General features: G+C 41.3%; 1 protein-coding gene across 2 annotated transcripts in view; it reads left to right on the top strand.

The window, feature by feature from the left end:
• INPP5D (inositol polyphosphate-5-phosphatase D) overlaps nt 1–17813 on the top strand; it is a 1064128-nt gene that overhangs the window by 1025742 nt on the left and 20573 nt on the right. For both annotated transcript variants that reach the window (XM_044070586.1, XM_044070585.1), the window contains one exon: nt 4296–4896. In XM_044070586.1, the coding sequence (XP_043926521.1) occupies nt 4296–4896 (601 nt within the window). The remainder of the gene's footprint in view (nt 1–4295; nt 4897–17813) is intronic.

Here is a 17813-nt window from a genome sequence, read left to right as displayed (position 1 = left end):
AGGAGTTATGGAAATGACCCCTAGTGGCCAATAAAACTACAGTTTCAAGTCAGTAACCACCTCTACGGGGGGCAGGGAAGCTGCTCAATGTTAGTCACTGCCACTGATGAACACAGAGCCCCTCCTTCAGCCCAAGCAAAATGGCCTCACAGAAACTTTCAAACAGTTCAGGAACAGCAAGCCTGTAATTGAACTTTTTTAACTCTCAGAAAAGTGGGAAAAAGCAAGAATTTTTTTTTGTTTTGGTTTTCACAGAGATAGCAGAGGTTCACAAGTAATATCAAGTTATAACAGTGCAGTAAATGACCCCACACAAGAGTGCTAGGTCAAGGACAGAAAATATGCAAGTTTTAAGAAAAACAATTTAAAATTAAGTGCAAACAGGAAATTCAGCAAACAGCTTTTGGTTGTGCTCTAAATACAGCTAATAATACAGAAATCAAGTTTAACAAGCCAGAAAATGCTCAAGCTAGGCAGCTATGCAGAAAAACTTAGCAAATAAACAGAGAAAAAATACTTAAAATCTCAAAAGTGGCTCCCTTCTTCTCTCAGCGTTTTTTCCTCTTGGAGGGTGCTTCACCAACAGCCAACAAGCCTGAAAAGACGCTCAAACCACGAGGCAACTAGGTTTTAAGAGAGGAAGATGAAGGAATTAAATGCTGATATGAGACTGCATCATAATAAGAAATCTCATTAGTGCCTGAGAATTGATAATCAGCATTAAGGTTCATGTTTTAATCTCCAAAAAATGTGACTCTATCCAAAAAATAGAAACATTAAAACATGAACTTTAAACAGACCTACTTGATAAATGTACGACCAAGCTACCAGCTAATAAAAGTGATATATTGTATTAAAAATAACTAACTTAAAACAGGATATAGCAGCAGAAACTAGTAATATATAATAATAAAAAAACACTAATGGACAAGCATATAAAATATCCAGCATTGATCAGCAATGAAAACATAAGGGAGCAAAACATGTGATTTAATACAATGAAAGCAGTGATGATACTTAATAGAACATGACAGATAAAAGTAATAAATAAATGTAAAAGCAAAAATGGTGACATAGATAGGAAGTCAAAGCATAAAATATCATAGTTTTTATTTCAGATGCCAGATTTTAATGACCCATGATACTAAAATATTCATTCACCCCAGTTATTACAAATTACAGTCAGTATGTTACAGCTATGTTTGATTTTATCTGATTTAGGCAACTATTATAATATTTCACTTAGAGGTCTTAATAATACCTACAAATTCATTGAATTAATGATTTCCACGTTTTTGGAAATAGGAGGTATTGAGTTGTCATTATATATATTTTTTTAATACTGGTCATCCAAGGATTGTAAACATTCCTGGGATTCCTAAGATCCACAAAATGCAGTTCAGCCTCTTTTTCAACCTATAGTCGCTATGAAAGGTAAAAAACAAAGCCTTGTCACTTTTTATTGATGAAAAGTTTGAGCAGGTGAATTCAGACAATTCCTTCTTATATTAAGGGTACTGGAACATCTTGCAGATATTATTTTGTGTGAATGTTATTGATATCAGTCTTTTATATTGTGTAGTAACATGTTATATTTGATTACATTTTCATTCTTAGTCAATACTGGACATGTCACCTGCCTGTCTACTACTGTATTTTTATTATATATTCTTATTCTGCACTCCCCTGTGCTGCTTTTAAAATGTACTAGTTGTTCTAAAAGCAATGTATCATTGTTTTATTGGCTGATAACTGATTTAGCTTTAGGATAAGATCTGTAATATTTTATGTTTTGATGTTCTATTTGTCTTGTTCTTACTGTAACATGTCATTATATTTATATATTATTTTTATTTTTCATGTTCTTTTAAATGTCATCGATTTTTTTATTGCATAGTATCATGTTATATAGTAATCACTATTTCATTCCTGAGCAACACTGGATTGCGTTGATAAGTGTTGTGATTTATTATTATTTCTTTTTAAAACAACCTATCATTTTTAGGCTAATATCTTGGCTACATTTTCATCTCATAGCTCTATTTAAAACATTATTTAATGCATTTTCTGTTCTAAAGAAGTCATATTAATTTAGAGAGGAAAGCATTAAACAAATATTAAAGTTACCTATCAGTTCCACATTGGTTTTGTTTTTTAGTCTTGGTTTGGTTTTACATGCCCAGTTTTGTTCTACACCATTGCTTTTGTAGTCCTTTCTTCTAAGCATCTGCACAATAGTTTGCTTTTACTCTGTCTTGTTTCAGTCCTTCTTAAGCTAGATTGTGACCCATATGTTGATCTGTTACTCTTTTTTTGCACGTTCCCCTTTAAGTTATACTATCTCCGCTATAGAAGAACTGTATAAGACTCTTTTCTTGTTCTTTTAGGGTCTCTTACATGCTATTATCAGATATATGCAACAGTTCTCTAAAACACTTCAGATACTGATAAAACACATATGGAAGTCTCAGAAGTTTATATCTCCCCATGGACATATTACATGTACATAGTTTGGAACTTTCTTCTGCAAGCTTAATTTGTCAAAAACTCTGGTATCAACCAGAGAAAAAATGCTTCATATCAGGCATTGCTAAAACAATAACTTCTACAATATAAAACATATAATGCTTCCTTATGGCTTAATTTAGATCTTGTGGGGTTATACATCATAAATGTCTGTCTTTAGGGCTATCAAAGTCAGTAGCCCCATGTTGATGAGTCATTTTTGGGGAGGGGTTGGCATAATGGTTAAGGCCTTTACTTTAGAGAGTCACAACTGTAACCATACTATTTATTCATTCATCTCTTTCTGTTTCTTAATCAGACATGCTCTCCATTCTTCTGAATGTTTCCTTACTCATACTCCTTACAGCCACTAGCAATTTCTTTGGAGCATGCATGACATGCATAACTGCAGGGTTTATCTAAGCATCATATTCTTCCTGGCACTGCATATAAATCAAGACATAATTATTAAAACAAATTCTCCATCACAACTGATCAAGAGCACACTATATCTAAAACGTACTCATACAGATCAAAATAATGTGAAGGATAGGTCTCCCTTTATCCCCTAACATGTCACAATCACACAACTGTATAAAAGGAAAAAGTTCTCAAAGCAGTACACAGCAGTCTTACACAAACAGCAATTCCACATCGCCTACGTCAGTAATATGACCTACAATGAAATGATAATCCATCCATTTGTATTTGGGCAGTTAGATCCTAATCAACTACTTATTGATCATATTTAGGGAAAACATTCTCCCAGTAAACAGCTTAGTCTTTTAAATTAAATTTGATCTACTGTGTATCTCTCTAAGTTACATTTTATTGGTTCTTCAACCTGACAAAAAAATGGTTGAAGCTTCATCTGGTAAAATGTTTTAAAAAGTAATTTTTGTAGCTGCAAGCCCCCACCCCCACAGCCTACATGTTTAGGACTTTGTCTCACACACTCCTTACATAGATATAATAACAAGACTTTTAGATAGAATATAAAAGACCACGCACAGTGAATAAATGTCGATGGCTATATAAAGACACATTAGCAATGCTGAATAAAGTTAACCTCTGGTTAACCTCTGATATGTACATGCTAAGTGTGTGTAGTACACCAAATGCAGTCAGCATGACACGTATATGTGTACTCTGTGCAGACTTACAGTGCCAAACTCTTAAATAAATACAGTCCATCTTTTACAGTGAGAACAACTTCAGAATACTTTTAGGTAAATGAGTCTCATACTGGAATGGGACAGCAACTGCTGTAATGACTGTAAATTCAAGTGCCTAGAAAAATGCACAGCATATAGTTAACTGGTTTTGTTATCCATGTATATGTACTGGTAGTTGGACAATGAGAAGGGTGTGACCAATGGGATGTCTTTCCAGGGAAGAATATTTTGTCTGTGTGAGAACTGATATTTCATCTATACCTTGAAAACTCAGAGAAAATGAAGCTGTAATATTGACAGAGGCGGTACCCATTAAATCATTTATGGGTTTATATAGGAGCGCTGGTAGACGCTGTGCAGGGAACCTTTTAAGGTATAGTATAGTATGGTATGACTGCATGATAAGCTGTGTCTAACAATTAGTTCCGACTAGTAATGGAAGGAGCACCTTAAACCCTGTGGATATATTTCTGCTGTACCCTACAAAGGTTAGTGCTTAAAACGTAAGCAGCACAATATTACTATCTGCTGATGTAGATCTGGTTTAAGGAAGAGTCTTGCTTAAATTCCATTTATATATGAAGAATCATATTTGCTGTTTGTTTCTTTTTGTAGTTCAGCTGAAGTGTCACGAGGCAAAACTCAGGTTGAGCTGCAGCCACCAGCCCTGCATGCAGATGATAAGCAGCCTGAAATGTTTGATAATCCTCTCTATGGCTCTGTAACTGGGTCAGCAAAAGTGCCACCCAGGAAAGAACAGGACTCACCAAGAAACTCCAAGAAGGAGCTGCCCTCAGTTCAGGATTCCACTACTCCCTCCACTGTTGCAGGCCATTTTCCTTTCCCAAAAACTTCAGAGACAGAGGCTGGAAAACCTTCCAGCAAAACACTATTTTCACTGCCTGTACCATCAGCACGAATTCGATCCTATACATGTTCCACCCCCAATGAGGGAAAAAATGTTAGCAACAAGCCAGTGATCGGAACATCTTCAAATCTCATGCCTCCAGGCATGACAAAGAAACCAGTGGTAACATCTCGTTCTGATGGAAGTTTCCAAGGCATCCAAGGACCAGTGATCCGCCCTCCTCTGCCTGCAAAGAGCCGGGTTGTTCTAGATTCACAGCAGACAAAGCCTCGAGATTACAGAGAAACCTCTGAAATTTCCAAAGCTAAACTTCGAGAAGAGTTACCAGTCCCACGCACACCCATACCGGTAAGTCTACCAAAAAGAAAATCATTAAACATTCTGAATCTAGTTTAGCTTTTCTTCAAATGCACTTACTGTTCTAGGTATTTGCCGCTCCTGGATAACTGGATTACACTGTAAACCTTGAGTACGTCAGTATATATAATGGATAATGGTGGTGTATTCATGTGTAACCATCCTATTATTTTCTGAGCAGTTGCTGGATGCATATTTTAACCTCAGAAGGTTAAAACATGCTTTAAAGCACACCACAAATATAAGGAAGGTCATTCCAGGTTTTGTTTAAATGTGCCTAGCAGTTATCCCTTGGTGAAGTATGTTGCAATGTCACCTGAAAAGATGAAGAAAATGTACTTACTGTACTTAGGAAAGTTATACAGCAATTATGTTTCTAAATTAAATACTGTCGTTTAGCTACTATTAAAGGTCCATTTCTCTGCACAGTTTATTTTGATGAATGTGGTGAGCAGCTCAGTTTAACACATTTTCACTGAGTTCTTTAGTTCAGCATAGCCCCTTTTTGGTATAAGTCTTAACAGAAAAAAAAAAGATAAGCCACATAAATATAGGCTGGGATTCAAAGAAAGTTAGCTTGCTGTACAGGGCCAATAATTAGAGTGGACAATGGCAGTGAACACTGTATTGGCAATTCAGATACTAATAAGTGCTTAGTGTCATGAAAATAAGTAATTCCATACAAATGAGCCACACAGTGTATACAAATGATGAAACCCAAAATGGCACACTGATTCAGATACCTGTAAAAGAGGTGTGTTGCACTGCAAACTAACCCAGGTTTTACACTGAGAATCATGGTGTTTATGAGGTAAGTAATATTTGCAGTAGCAGCAGCTGTAACTCAGCAGCATGTGTTAGCAGCAGCCATCAGAGCCAAGTCTGCACTACTGCTTGTTGTTACCATTCTTTCTAAAGGAAGAGGCACAGACCACCACTTGAGTGACCAGCTTTTTGTGGTCCACCATTCCATGTGGGTAGGGAGACATTACAGGACCTTGTCAAACTTTATTGCCCACAAGCCAAATCATGGAGGACTCATGGTAAGCCCATTCCTGTGGAGACTAATATGTATAAAACTTTAACCATCTTAGCTGTCCACATCTTTCATCAACTTGACATGTTAGGGATATCTCTGGTCTTAGCATTGCAAAGGCTGACCCACTTTCTTGACATTGTGCTGCAGCATTTGGAGGTACATATCTGCTTCCCTGGGATTAAACAGCAGAAAACTACAGCATACATGCATTTTACAATGTTGCTTATTGCCCTGAGGTCCTAGAAACTATTGATTGCACGTATGTTGCCATCAAGGACCACCTGGTCAAGAAGGACTATGCTACATCATCAGGAAGGGCATCCACTCCTTTTTATGACAGGTGGCCTGCAATGCTCAGGACATTATTTATAATATGTCTGTGCACCACCCTAGCAGTTCACATAATTCTCACATCTGTTATACGTCTGACCTGTACTAAATGTTCCTGGGAGGGAATTCCCACATTGTCATCTGATTGGTAAATGCAACACAGGCTAGCTGGAGAGTTTTATATACACACACACAGCTGCTGTGTACTCAGGGAGAAAGCCACATATAATATGTTGTTTGTTGTGTGTTTCAGTCAATGTTAGATATGCCCTTGGTTGATGATTCCCCATCCGCAAACCGCAGACCATGCAAAAAATGGCCTATAATGCAGCACGTGCTAAAACATGTAATTTAGTGAAGCAGGTGTTATGACTATTCAATGGATGTTTCAAGTGCTTAGATACTTCAGGAGTAGCAATGAAATATGATCCTGAAATATGCAGAATTTTTTTTTGTTGTATGCCATGCTGCACAGCATGGCATTTTTATTTATTTATTTTATTATTTAACATTTGTTGACCAGGAAAGTCCGACTAGGACAGAGCCTATTTTCAGCAGAGGCCTGAGGAGAAATGTTCCAGATGCATGTTTTTAGACTGTGGGAAGAAACCGGAGTACCCAGAGGAAACCCATGCAAACACAGGGAGAACATGCAAACACTGCACAGAAGGCACCCCAGCCGAGAACTGAACCGGAGATACTCTTGCTGTGAGGTGACAATGTTAACAGCTGCATCACTGCGCCACCCATGCAAACAATTACAGTGGCAGATTAACATCTTGGCAGGACCTTCCACACAAGTTGTAGCAGCAACATGAGGGCATAGGGGAGAGTTAGGTGAGGAAACCGTAGCACCAGCAACATTAATATAGTTGAAACATAGCCAGGCACAATACAATTCAGCACTGGCAAAGAGGTGTCATCTTGTCCATAACTACGAGCCATGATACAAGCACAGAATAAAATGATGCCCATGTTATCACATCCAGGCTATGAAGAGCAGTGTATCATACAACACCGAAATCATACAGGTTAGGGGATGATCAGGGCACAGTCGTCATTATTCTCCCCATGTGTTTGGGGGAATACAGTGGCAGGTGATAGTAATACTTTGGGATGTGGGAGGGCCATAGAAGAAGTTAGGAGACAAAATGAATTCTGATCACAACACTATGAGATTGAGATCCTGAGAGGTGAATGTGGTATCCATGTGCTCTGGGAGGCTATGTGAAGTCAAGGATCACATCCTCCAGTATGGGGGGGGGAGTTAAGCTGCCACAGTGGCATTATCTGCATAATCTACTGTACTGGGTTCTGTGTCAGGGCTTAATACAGTCTATGGCAAGGAAGGAGTAGACCTACTGTATCACAAGCTTTCCCACCTGATGGGGTGTACTGTGTGCAAATCCAACAGAGAAACATTGCCAGTGAAGTGTTTGATGACCAACCATAGGGATGGCAGCCTATGTGCCCATAGACAACAGGAAAGAGGTAGAACTACATGAATGTTTACATGCAGCCAAATGAGGCATCCCAAATACTGAGTCAACAAAGTTCCTTAAGTCACAGCCCGGACCCCACTGATGCTTAAGTGTGGAAGGGTGTGTATTCAGTAGTCTCAATAATCTGACTTGAGACAATCTGTGTTCAACCTCCCCACATCCTAATCTGTTCCCTCCTTTGGAGACACATGAAGGGCTGGTTATAATGTGTCCATCACGGAGGCACTGATGGAAGCAACATTTGCCCTCAGTGACATCAGTAGAATTGCGTACTCTCTCCACTTATGCACCATGTCACTGTTTTCTTGTTGCATGTCATCCTAGAATCCAAAGAGCACACCATCGTCACCATGATGCAAGTAGCAGCTGAATGTGTCTGGATCACTGGCGTGCAATTCCACTGGTTAATGTGAAGTGTTACAGCCATATCAGCGATGGTCCAGAAGTCATGGCAGTGCCTCACCAGCACCACATTTATTCACTATATTGGTGTTGCGCACCTCAAATGTGGTATTCAAATCAAATGCTGTGTGGAAGCTGCTTATCATGCTGTGATGGAAGAGTGTACTTAGTCTGCATCTCTGCAGTGGCCTCTGTTATAATAGGTGTAGATGACCCACTCCCCTTGTAGTGTCACAGACAGTGCTACTGTGTCATTAGTATGTTGCCATCATTGTGAGCCAAAGGTACCCTACTAACACTGCAAGCAGGACCACAAATGACATAACTGTTCCTCCAAACATATACTTCTCTATCCCCCTTGGCACACATAGTACTACAGGTCTACTTCACTTTATCAAATTACCACAGCACTGTAACTAAAAGTAGTGAGACGAGAAAATTGAACATTTAGAATAATGAGTGCACAAGATCAGAACTTAGACGATCGAACTCGGTATGTACTTTGAATAGAAACTGCAGTGCAATCAGGATCAGGAAATCTACCCTTTTCCTCACTGTAGTGTGATCTCAGAGTTGGTATATATAATTTGCATGAGTTGTGGGGGGACGGGGCAGCCCTCACATGGAGGGTGCAGGGGGCTTTTCCTCTGCAAAAACATCAAATAATTACTCATACCTGCAAATTATATATACCAACTCCGAGATCGCACTATAATGAAGATAACGGTAGATTTCCTGATCCTGACCATACCGCAATCTCCTTTAAAAATATATACCAAGTTCGATCTTCTAAGTTCCAATCTTGTACACTCTCATTCTTCTAAACTTTTGATGTTCTCATCTTTCTGATTTTAGTTTTGGTGTTGTAGTAATTCAATAAAGTGAAGAAGATCCAGTAATGCACACGAAAATACAGGTATAGCATATGTGAAATACTTACCTTGTCATGCAGGTTACTGCAGCTGCAAATCAGTGGTGCTTGTAAAGACAGGTGGGTTTTGGTCAATCTTTACCTTCCAATGCACTGGAGTTCACTATTCTTTTAATAAACATTATTAATCTGATGCGTTGCAAACCTTTTGTACAGGTGTTTGGTGCCAGCCCATCTCCCACATCTCAGCTGCTCCCCTAGGCCAGTAAGTGTCACAAAAATCTCCTCAGCCTCAAAGAATCACTTTTGTGTGGGTGGTCTATGCCCTTGATGGCCCTATGTTGCAATGTCCTAATCCCATTTCTTCATTTGGAGTATCATACCAGTAACCCTTCTCTGAACCTGTGCAGGGCTCTAATATAGCCAGTCCACAGCATTCCCATCCTTAACCAGTCAATGCCACATGTGATCCCAATACTACTGCTCTGTGGCAGTTCTTTCCATGCCACATGTGCAGATTGCCGGTAGTAGCACTTCATTCTCCAAAGAAGTAAACTTTGCCAAGTGCTGCCTCTCTCAAGTGGACATGAGAGTGTATGTACACCTCTATGGTGAACATGTCAGTTTGTATGTATGTGTATATATATATATATATATATATATATATATATATATATATATATATATATATATAGTGAGAGAGAGACACACACACACACACACACACACACACACACACACACACACACACACACACACACACACTGAATTCTCTGGGATGACCAAACTTAGAGCTACTTCTCCTTCTTTACACACCCATTTAGGTACGATACTCAGTGCTTTGCATAGTGTTGCTGATCACCATTTCTGTACTGTACCCATGGCCATAGGCTCCAAAATCTGTAGATGCACTCATATATCAGCCTCTGTTAGTGCTGTATACAGCACCCCTTACAGACTGTAGTCATTCCAGTACATGTGACCCTGGAACTCCAAACTCCTGTGCCATGTCTTCCACAGTGTTACCAATGTACACAGATGCCCCCCCAAAATATAGGCAGTCAGCGCACTGGTATGCCAGTGTCATGGGTTCCCTGTTCTTTACACATCACACAATCTACTTTAGTGTGTCTGATATCCACAACAGGGTTTATTGTTATTGCTGATGTACTTTACATATGGGAGTCCTTCCTAAACTCTGTAAGGATGTAAGTCTATAGCCTCTGTCTTGAAATTCCTTATTTCAGAGTTGTACAACAGTGACCAAGTTTGCAAAAGATTGCTGTGGTGCTGTATCTTGGGCTTACTAGGACCATGTAGGTGCAGCGTTTTTTTCCAGTACGGGGACATAGTGCCTCTGTTTGTGAATTGTGATTAAAGTGAGCTGCACTGCACAGCCATGCTGATGATAATTGTACATATCGCAGAGACCACAAGGAATGTGACCAGTGCAGTGACCAGTCCACTCATGCGTATTCCGTTTTCATGTCTGTATGCGGTCCTGCAGTACAGATGTATAGTAGCTCCATGGTTTATAGGTTCACAGGTTCATTGTTAAGTTCTAGGTTAGCTGCCCTCATCAGCCATTTTAAGCATATCCTATTTCCCTTCCAAAGCTAAGAATCAAACCCTGTACCTTGCATTTGTGAGGATAACACCTTAACTATTATACCAACCCCTAACTCCAAAAGTATCTGTAAAGTAGATTTGCAGCCCGCATTACCTGACTTCTTTCTTAGCTCATTACACTTGCACCTTGTGCCACAGAGATAGGGTGCAATACATTGCATGAGAAGTTTTCTGAAATGTACACCTGTGTATACAGGGCTAACATTTTGCTCCTCTTACTAATCTGAATGAATGTCCATGGCTATTTCAGGTGTTATTGACTGCTGTGCTCCAGCATGACTTGCTAGGAAAAACACAGTTTTCTTGTTCTTCCTGCCCAGAGACTTCCAGAAGAACCTGCTAGGGCAATATGATGGGCCATTGTGGAAGGTGGATTTCTGGTATAAGACTGCCAGGATAGTAATTCATTCCACTGGCATCACCCATTCTGATGAACAGTGCCAGCCTTGCGTCAGTGATCTAAGGTGGTGCCACTGTAACCTGTTTCAAGAGTGGGAGTCAAAGGTTGGTTAGGGAGAGGCAGCTAGAGGTGTATTGTAAGCATTTTTATATTTTTTCCCAGAATTTATTTGTTCTAAAATGTTATTTGCTTAATACATCTACTTATAAGTGTATCTTGTTTTACATCAGTAGAAAACCAGGAATTCAGTGTGACTGGATGTCACAGAAGGCAGGAGCAAGTCTCAGAGTAGTGGGATGTATAAGTCATCTGTGGCAGTTCACTGTACACATGCATTTGTGTTACTATCATATGTGTGCAATATTTTCTCCCTTTTTTTGTTTATCTACAGATCTATTTGTAGTGGAGGGGGGGAGGTGTAGCCATGCTGTCCTCAGTCTGTACTGGGCAACTCACCCAACAATCAGTGCTGCACCTCAGCAAGGGGGTGATGATTTCTTTGCTGGAGGTGACCTTGATGGCTAACTGGTGCCCTCCATGGCCACTTCTCAAGAGGGCAGCACAGGCCCCCCTTCTGCTAGTGGTCTAGAGAGAACTGACCTGGTCTCTTGGTATCAGATGCAGAGGTGTCTGGCATGCAGCAGCAAGTGGATGACTGCCTCAGCGTTACTGAGCACGTCTGGCATGACGTGCGGAGTCACATGACCAGCAGGCCCAATCTATCAGGTACCAAAGGAGTACCCAGCTCCTAACACTGGCCACTCAGGTAAGTCATGCATAACTCGTCATCCACCTGTATTGTGCCCGTATTCTACCCTATTACCATCCTACTGTTGCCTTTCCCTTGAATGACACTCCCCCATTATCTTCCAACCTTCCCCATCACCATTTGTCCTCCCTCTGTATGTCTGCACCCATCCTCTGTCCTTCCTTCCTTTTGTGTGCCTACTGCCCCATCTGAGTCTGTGTTTTATAGTTGTTTGTCTGACTGCTCCTGCTATTTGACTTTCTACCAGTATTCCATCTACAAGCTCCTCTGACTACCTGCCCTACCTACCCTTCTTTTCTGTGTTTGGAAAAAATGGGCTAATCCCCTCCCCCGACCTATCACACTTTACAGTTACACTTCTGTGTTTCCCTCTGCTTGGTGTTCTCCCCTTTCCTCCTTTCATGTTTATCCCATTTCTTCCCATTTGTATAATAAACAGGGTTGATATGCTGATGTAAAGCCCCATTGTGGTCTGTCTGACAGCTGCTATTCAAACCTTCTTGTGCAAGATGAGTACAAGATATAGATAAACAGTGCTACATTGCACAAGTGAGCTCATATTGACATGGCTGTGCTAGCCTGCATTTCTTGTGGCATCAGTCATGTCAGTCATGTGTCCTACTGTTGCGCTTCTAAAGCCATGAAACGGCCTAGCATGGCTTCTCTGCATTACACTTCGTTTTAGTGTGCTATCCTTTGGTCATAGATCTCTCAATAAATAAAGGACAAATCTCAACAGAATCAGGGAAAAATCCAGAAATAATAAGTGACTATCAGGGACACTTTTAAAATAGTACTATTAACCTGAGGCATTGACAAAGTAAGACAAATGTTCTTTAATAAAAGAAGTCCCTAAGACTATTTATTGTCATTAGTTATTAAGTGTAATCCACCACCTTTTCTCCAAAAGTTCCCAGTTCTAGGAGGGATTAAGAGAGACAGAGTTAAAATTTGAGTCAGCATAGTATGTGTGTATGCATAGCTTGAGTGGTTCATAGGTTCATAGGTTCATACTAGGCTATCTGCCCTAGGGCATTTATAAGCTTAGCCAGAATGTGTTTGGCTTTCGCCACCCATTTTAATTTATTTTGCTATGCCCTTTTTCGAGGTTAGTATACTGTGCCTCTGTCTAACAGTGACACATAAGTGATACCCGGGGTAAACCTATGATCTCCCATCCACTCATCAAGATTCCTCTTGAAGAGAGTCAATGAGGGACTCTGCCTAACCTGGACTGGGATTTTATTCCAGAGTGAAGGGAGCCTCTGGGTTATGAATCTGTCCCTCCAGCATGTCCTATTTATTTCAGTGCTGAGGTTCAAGTCTCTCGAGCGCGTAGCTCGATGGGATTTGGATTTTCTGAGGTGCAGCATGTCCATTAATTCCGGGTTGGACATGGCTTTATACGTCAGGCACAGATCGCCTCTGAACAGGCGGTATGCCACTGAGTAGAGCTGGAGTTTCTTTAACCGGGCAGCATATGGCATCTGTTTGAGCCCTTTGATCCTCTTGGTGAGGTACTTTTGGGGTCTTACCAGTTGCTGCAGGTGTCTGGTAAGGTGCATCCCAAAAGGGGCATTGTACTCAATTATGGGCCTGATGAGGGATGAGTAAAGAGGCACGATGACCTCCCCTGATCTAGATGTGAATCCCTTCATGATTAGGTGGGCTATATAAAATGTTTTTCTAACCACTTTGGCCACGTGGGTGTCAAATGAGAGATTGCTATCAACTTGGGTCCTCAGGTCCCTAATTACTTCTTCTGTACTTAATGGATTACCACCTATGTGGTAATTTGTGGGCACTTTGTTTTTGCCAAAGGGGATGGCTATACACTTTTTGGCATTTAGCTTGAGGCCATGGCTCTGCCACCAGTTGTCTGTTTCTATGAGACCCTTTTGGAGGATGCTTGTGTCGGCTGGAGAGTCAATTATGGCGCCCAGTTTGCAGTCATCTGTGAACTTGGTCAGCCACAGTCCTTCCGTGTTGGCTTGTACCTCCGAGAAATATATACCGAACAAGAGAGGCCCCAGGACTGAGCCTTGGGGGACGCCACTTGTAACTGGTTTGGAGTCTGACATGGCTCCAGCAATTCTAAACATGTGGGTTCTGTCCTTGAGCCAGTCTGCAATCCATCTAGTGACATAGGGGTTTATATTTAAGCTGGTGAGCTTATCTATAATGCCCGAGTGGGGTATTGTATCGAAGGCTTTTGCGAGGTCCAGGTAGGCTGTGTGGACCACCTTCCCCTCGTCAATGGCCTTGGTGACTGTTTCAAAGAAATCAACCAGGTTTAAGAGGCAGGATCTACCCTTAACAAAGCCGAACTGGGTAGGATCCAGTGTCTGTAGGTCCCCAATATCTTTATTTATGAGGTCCATGATGATCCTTTCCATAGCTTTGCAGACCAAGCTAGTCAGGCTTATGGGGCGATAGTTTCCAGGATCTGTTGATTCACCACCTTTATGGAGAGGGACCACAGTTGCTGTACGCCACTCTTTGGACACATATCCTGTAGTAAGGCTGAGATTGAACAGTAGTTTTATGTTTGGGCTTAGCTCTTCTTGGAGTTCATGTAGGATGCAGCCCGGGACACCGTCTGGTCCCATTGATGCTGTGTTTTTTGCTTTGGAGAGGGCGGCTCTTGCCTGAGCATCTGAGATGTCAGGGGGGCAGCACTCTGCTGGGATAGATATTTGCCCTTTTGGTGGGGGGTTTGCGCTGAACCTGTCAGCTAGGATGTTGGCAATGTCTGTGGGTTCGGTGTATTTTTTGTCATTTTGGACTAATTCTGAGCATATCTGGGAATTACCACCCAGGTTCCTAACATAACTAAAGAAAGCCTTGCGATTATCCTTAGTGTCCTGTGCAATTTTTCTCTCGAAGCTGGCCTTAGACAATTTTATGAGTGCCCATAGTTTTTTGCTAATATTGATCAGTGATGCCTTCCCTTTTTGGGATTTTGCTCTATCATTTAGTAGCTTCCTCCTTCTATTGTATAGTTTGTTTATGGCTGGGGTCCACCAGACAGGACGTCTGCCTTTGGAGGATTGGGTCTTGGTTTTATTTGGGATCGCATGATCCATGCATTCCTGCAGGTGTTCATAGAATGCATTTATAAAGGATTCTGCGGTCTGGGCCATATTTTCCACAGGCCCGGGGGCTTTGAAGGATTCCACCTCGGTTTTGAGGAGTGTGAAATTTGCTGTAGAGAAGTTTTTCACTGTGGTTTTCTGGGCAGGGGTGGGGTCGGGATATGAATATCCAGTGAGATTAGTTTATGGTCTGATCTTACCAGTGAGGGAAAAACTTCTGGTCTGGAGCATAGAGTCCCCATGTTGGTGATGATCAGGTCCAGTATGTTTTCCCCTCTTGTGGGAGTGGTAACAAGTTGTACCATAGCATTTGAGTTTATAAATTCTAGGAACCTTTGGGCTAGGGTGTTGGAGCTAGAGTAATGCTCTCAGTCTATGTTTGGGTAGTTGAAGTCGCCCAATATAATGATGTTTGGAGAAACCTTCATATTTTCCAGTGTTCTCAGGAAGGCCGAGTGGGGTTCTTGGGTTTGGGAGGGTGGTCTGTAGCAGGCTATAAACTGGAAGGCAGTTTTACCCACTGTTAGTTGCACATGGATAGTCTCTGATGCTTCGTGCTTTGCCACCAACCTGGAGGTGTGGGTATCTTTGATGAATATTGATACTCCCCCTCCTTTTGTGGTTCGGTCCAAGTTTTGGGGCCGAAAAGCATGGTATGAGGTATAACCAGGTAGTGCTGGGGTGCTCGCGGGAGCCCTGAACCAGGTTTCTGTTACTGCACAGATATCAATGTTCTCCATGCTAAGGAGAGTTTCGAGTGCGTGCATCTTGAGGTTTAGACTTCTGGCATTGAGTAGCATTACTCTTAGTTTCTTATCCCTTGTGATACCTATGGAGGTGGGTTTGTCTTTTGAGCCTTGCCTAAAAAAGGCACTATGGGGGTAGCAAGAGCCTTTGCCAATATCCGAAAGCCCAGGGGTGACAGGTGCAAGTCATCCCTAGTGAAGCATCGTGGCTTGTCGAGCATATCATCCCAAGCTGACAGGCATTGGATCCCATTTGAATGATGCCAGTACTTAAGCCAATTGTTGAAATTGATCATCTTGTCTTCATATTGTGGCATAATTCTTGGTGAGGGTAAGATGCTACTCAAGGTCAGGGTCATACCGGCCTGGGCTACATGCTCAGAGAGCTCCTCTATGTCTCTTTTCATGTAGTCCAGGGAGGTACGTCTCAGGTCATTCACACCAGCATGGACAATGACTGAGTCATATTTGTACTTGCCTTGGAGTGACCTGAGTGCTTGTGTTATGTGGCGGATCCTAGCACCCAACAGGCTGCTCACCGTGACCCTCTCCTTGTTCAGCCTGGTGAGCGGGACGTCAGTGTGCCTGATGATAGAGTCACCTATTACAAGTGTATCAGGTGTGTTGTTTAGTCTTAAGGGCTGTGACTGTTCGGCACACTGGCTTTGTGAGATATGTGTTGCACATGTTTTGTTTTGGGGTAGCGGTTGCTTGGGTGTCTGCTTTGGAGGTCTCTGCTGCTTAGGCAGATCTTTATTTAGAGCCTCCAGTATGTTTTGTGTGATTATGTGTTTGGTTTGCTGTCGTGGTAGGTCTATGTGAGACTGGAATTGTAGTGAGTGTGGTTTCCTTCTCCTCCTGACTGGTTATGCCAGTACTGAGTTGAGAGAGCTTAGCCTCCAGTTTGGCTATATGGTTGCATCTCTCACATGTGTTGGAATTTGTTGGGAGGAGGAGAGGGTTGTCTGTGTACATGAGGCAGTTGTAACATTGCCTCAAGATTCCCAGATTCACCAGCTGGACTGGAGAGGAGATTGACAACTGACCTTTGGACATGCTAGAATAATATTGGGAATTCCTTTATAATTGAAAACAAGGGCCAGTGGGGAGTGAGGGTGTAGTGCTTTTAATTTTTAGTGCTGACTTATATAATTGCTTTAGTGAGCAAGTGCCAGGTAACTTAAGTGCAATGTGCTACTGGTAACTTAAATGCAAAAATGACAAACAGTAACTTTCTTTCAAGTGAAACAAGGAAATAAGTACAGTAAGCAATGCAGATATCACTAGTGATCCACAGTAGCGCTGAGAAGCCGCGTATTAGGTGGAATTAGCGTTCCAGGGAAATAACAAGAAAACAAACAACAAGCATATAAACAAAGCTAGATTCAGCAGGCCTGGATCTAGTCTATGCTACAGCAAACAAGGTGTACCAATTTCAGTAAGATACAGTTTAAATATTCTGGCACTATAAACCTTTAACCAGAAATTCCCAGCTCAGAAGGGCAGAGTCCAGCCTCTTCTCCCACAAGAGTGCAGACCACGAACCTTCTTAATGTAAAATAACTGGCCTGAAGCCCAAGTGCCTAAACCAGAACTAATACACTTTAAGAATAACAGACACTGGGCTCTCAATCAGCAGTTCCCAATTTAGAAGGATGAAAGATACCTGTCCTGCCACCACAGTGCATGCCACAAACCTTCCTAATGTAAAACAACTGGTCTGAAGCCCAAGTGCTTAATCCAAAAGACTTAGAATGATAGCTACACTTTAATCAAGTTACTACCAAGCAGTAATAAATACAATTGAATACTTTAGAGAATGCCTGGATTAGTGCTTAAGTTACACAAACAAAGCTAGATCCAGCAGGCCCGAATCCAGTCTATGCCACAGCAAACAAGGCGCACCAACTTCAGTAAGAAGCATTACTGAAGTATTTTATGATGTTTACAAACCTTCTCAAAATTTCCATCTATTATATTTATTTTGAATTATGAAATCCAGATTGAGTTGGAATCTAATGCATGTTACCACTGTAATGATGAGTCTTTGCTGAACAGTTTGCAGTTTTTACTCTTCAGTAACAGTTCAAGAGATGTGCATATTGGTTTGTACTATTGTGTTTAT

This window comes from Protopterus annectens, chromosome 4.part1 (assembly GCF_019279795.1).
Source record: "Protopterus annectens isolate FY-2018-M chromosome 4.part1, PAN1.0, whole genome shotgun sequence".
NCBI lineage: Eukaryota > Metazoa > Chordata > Ceratodontiformes > Protopteridae > Protopterus > Protopterus annectens.
This window is presented reverse-complemented; position numbering and strand designations above follow the sequence as displayed.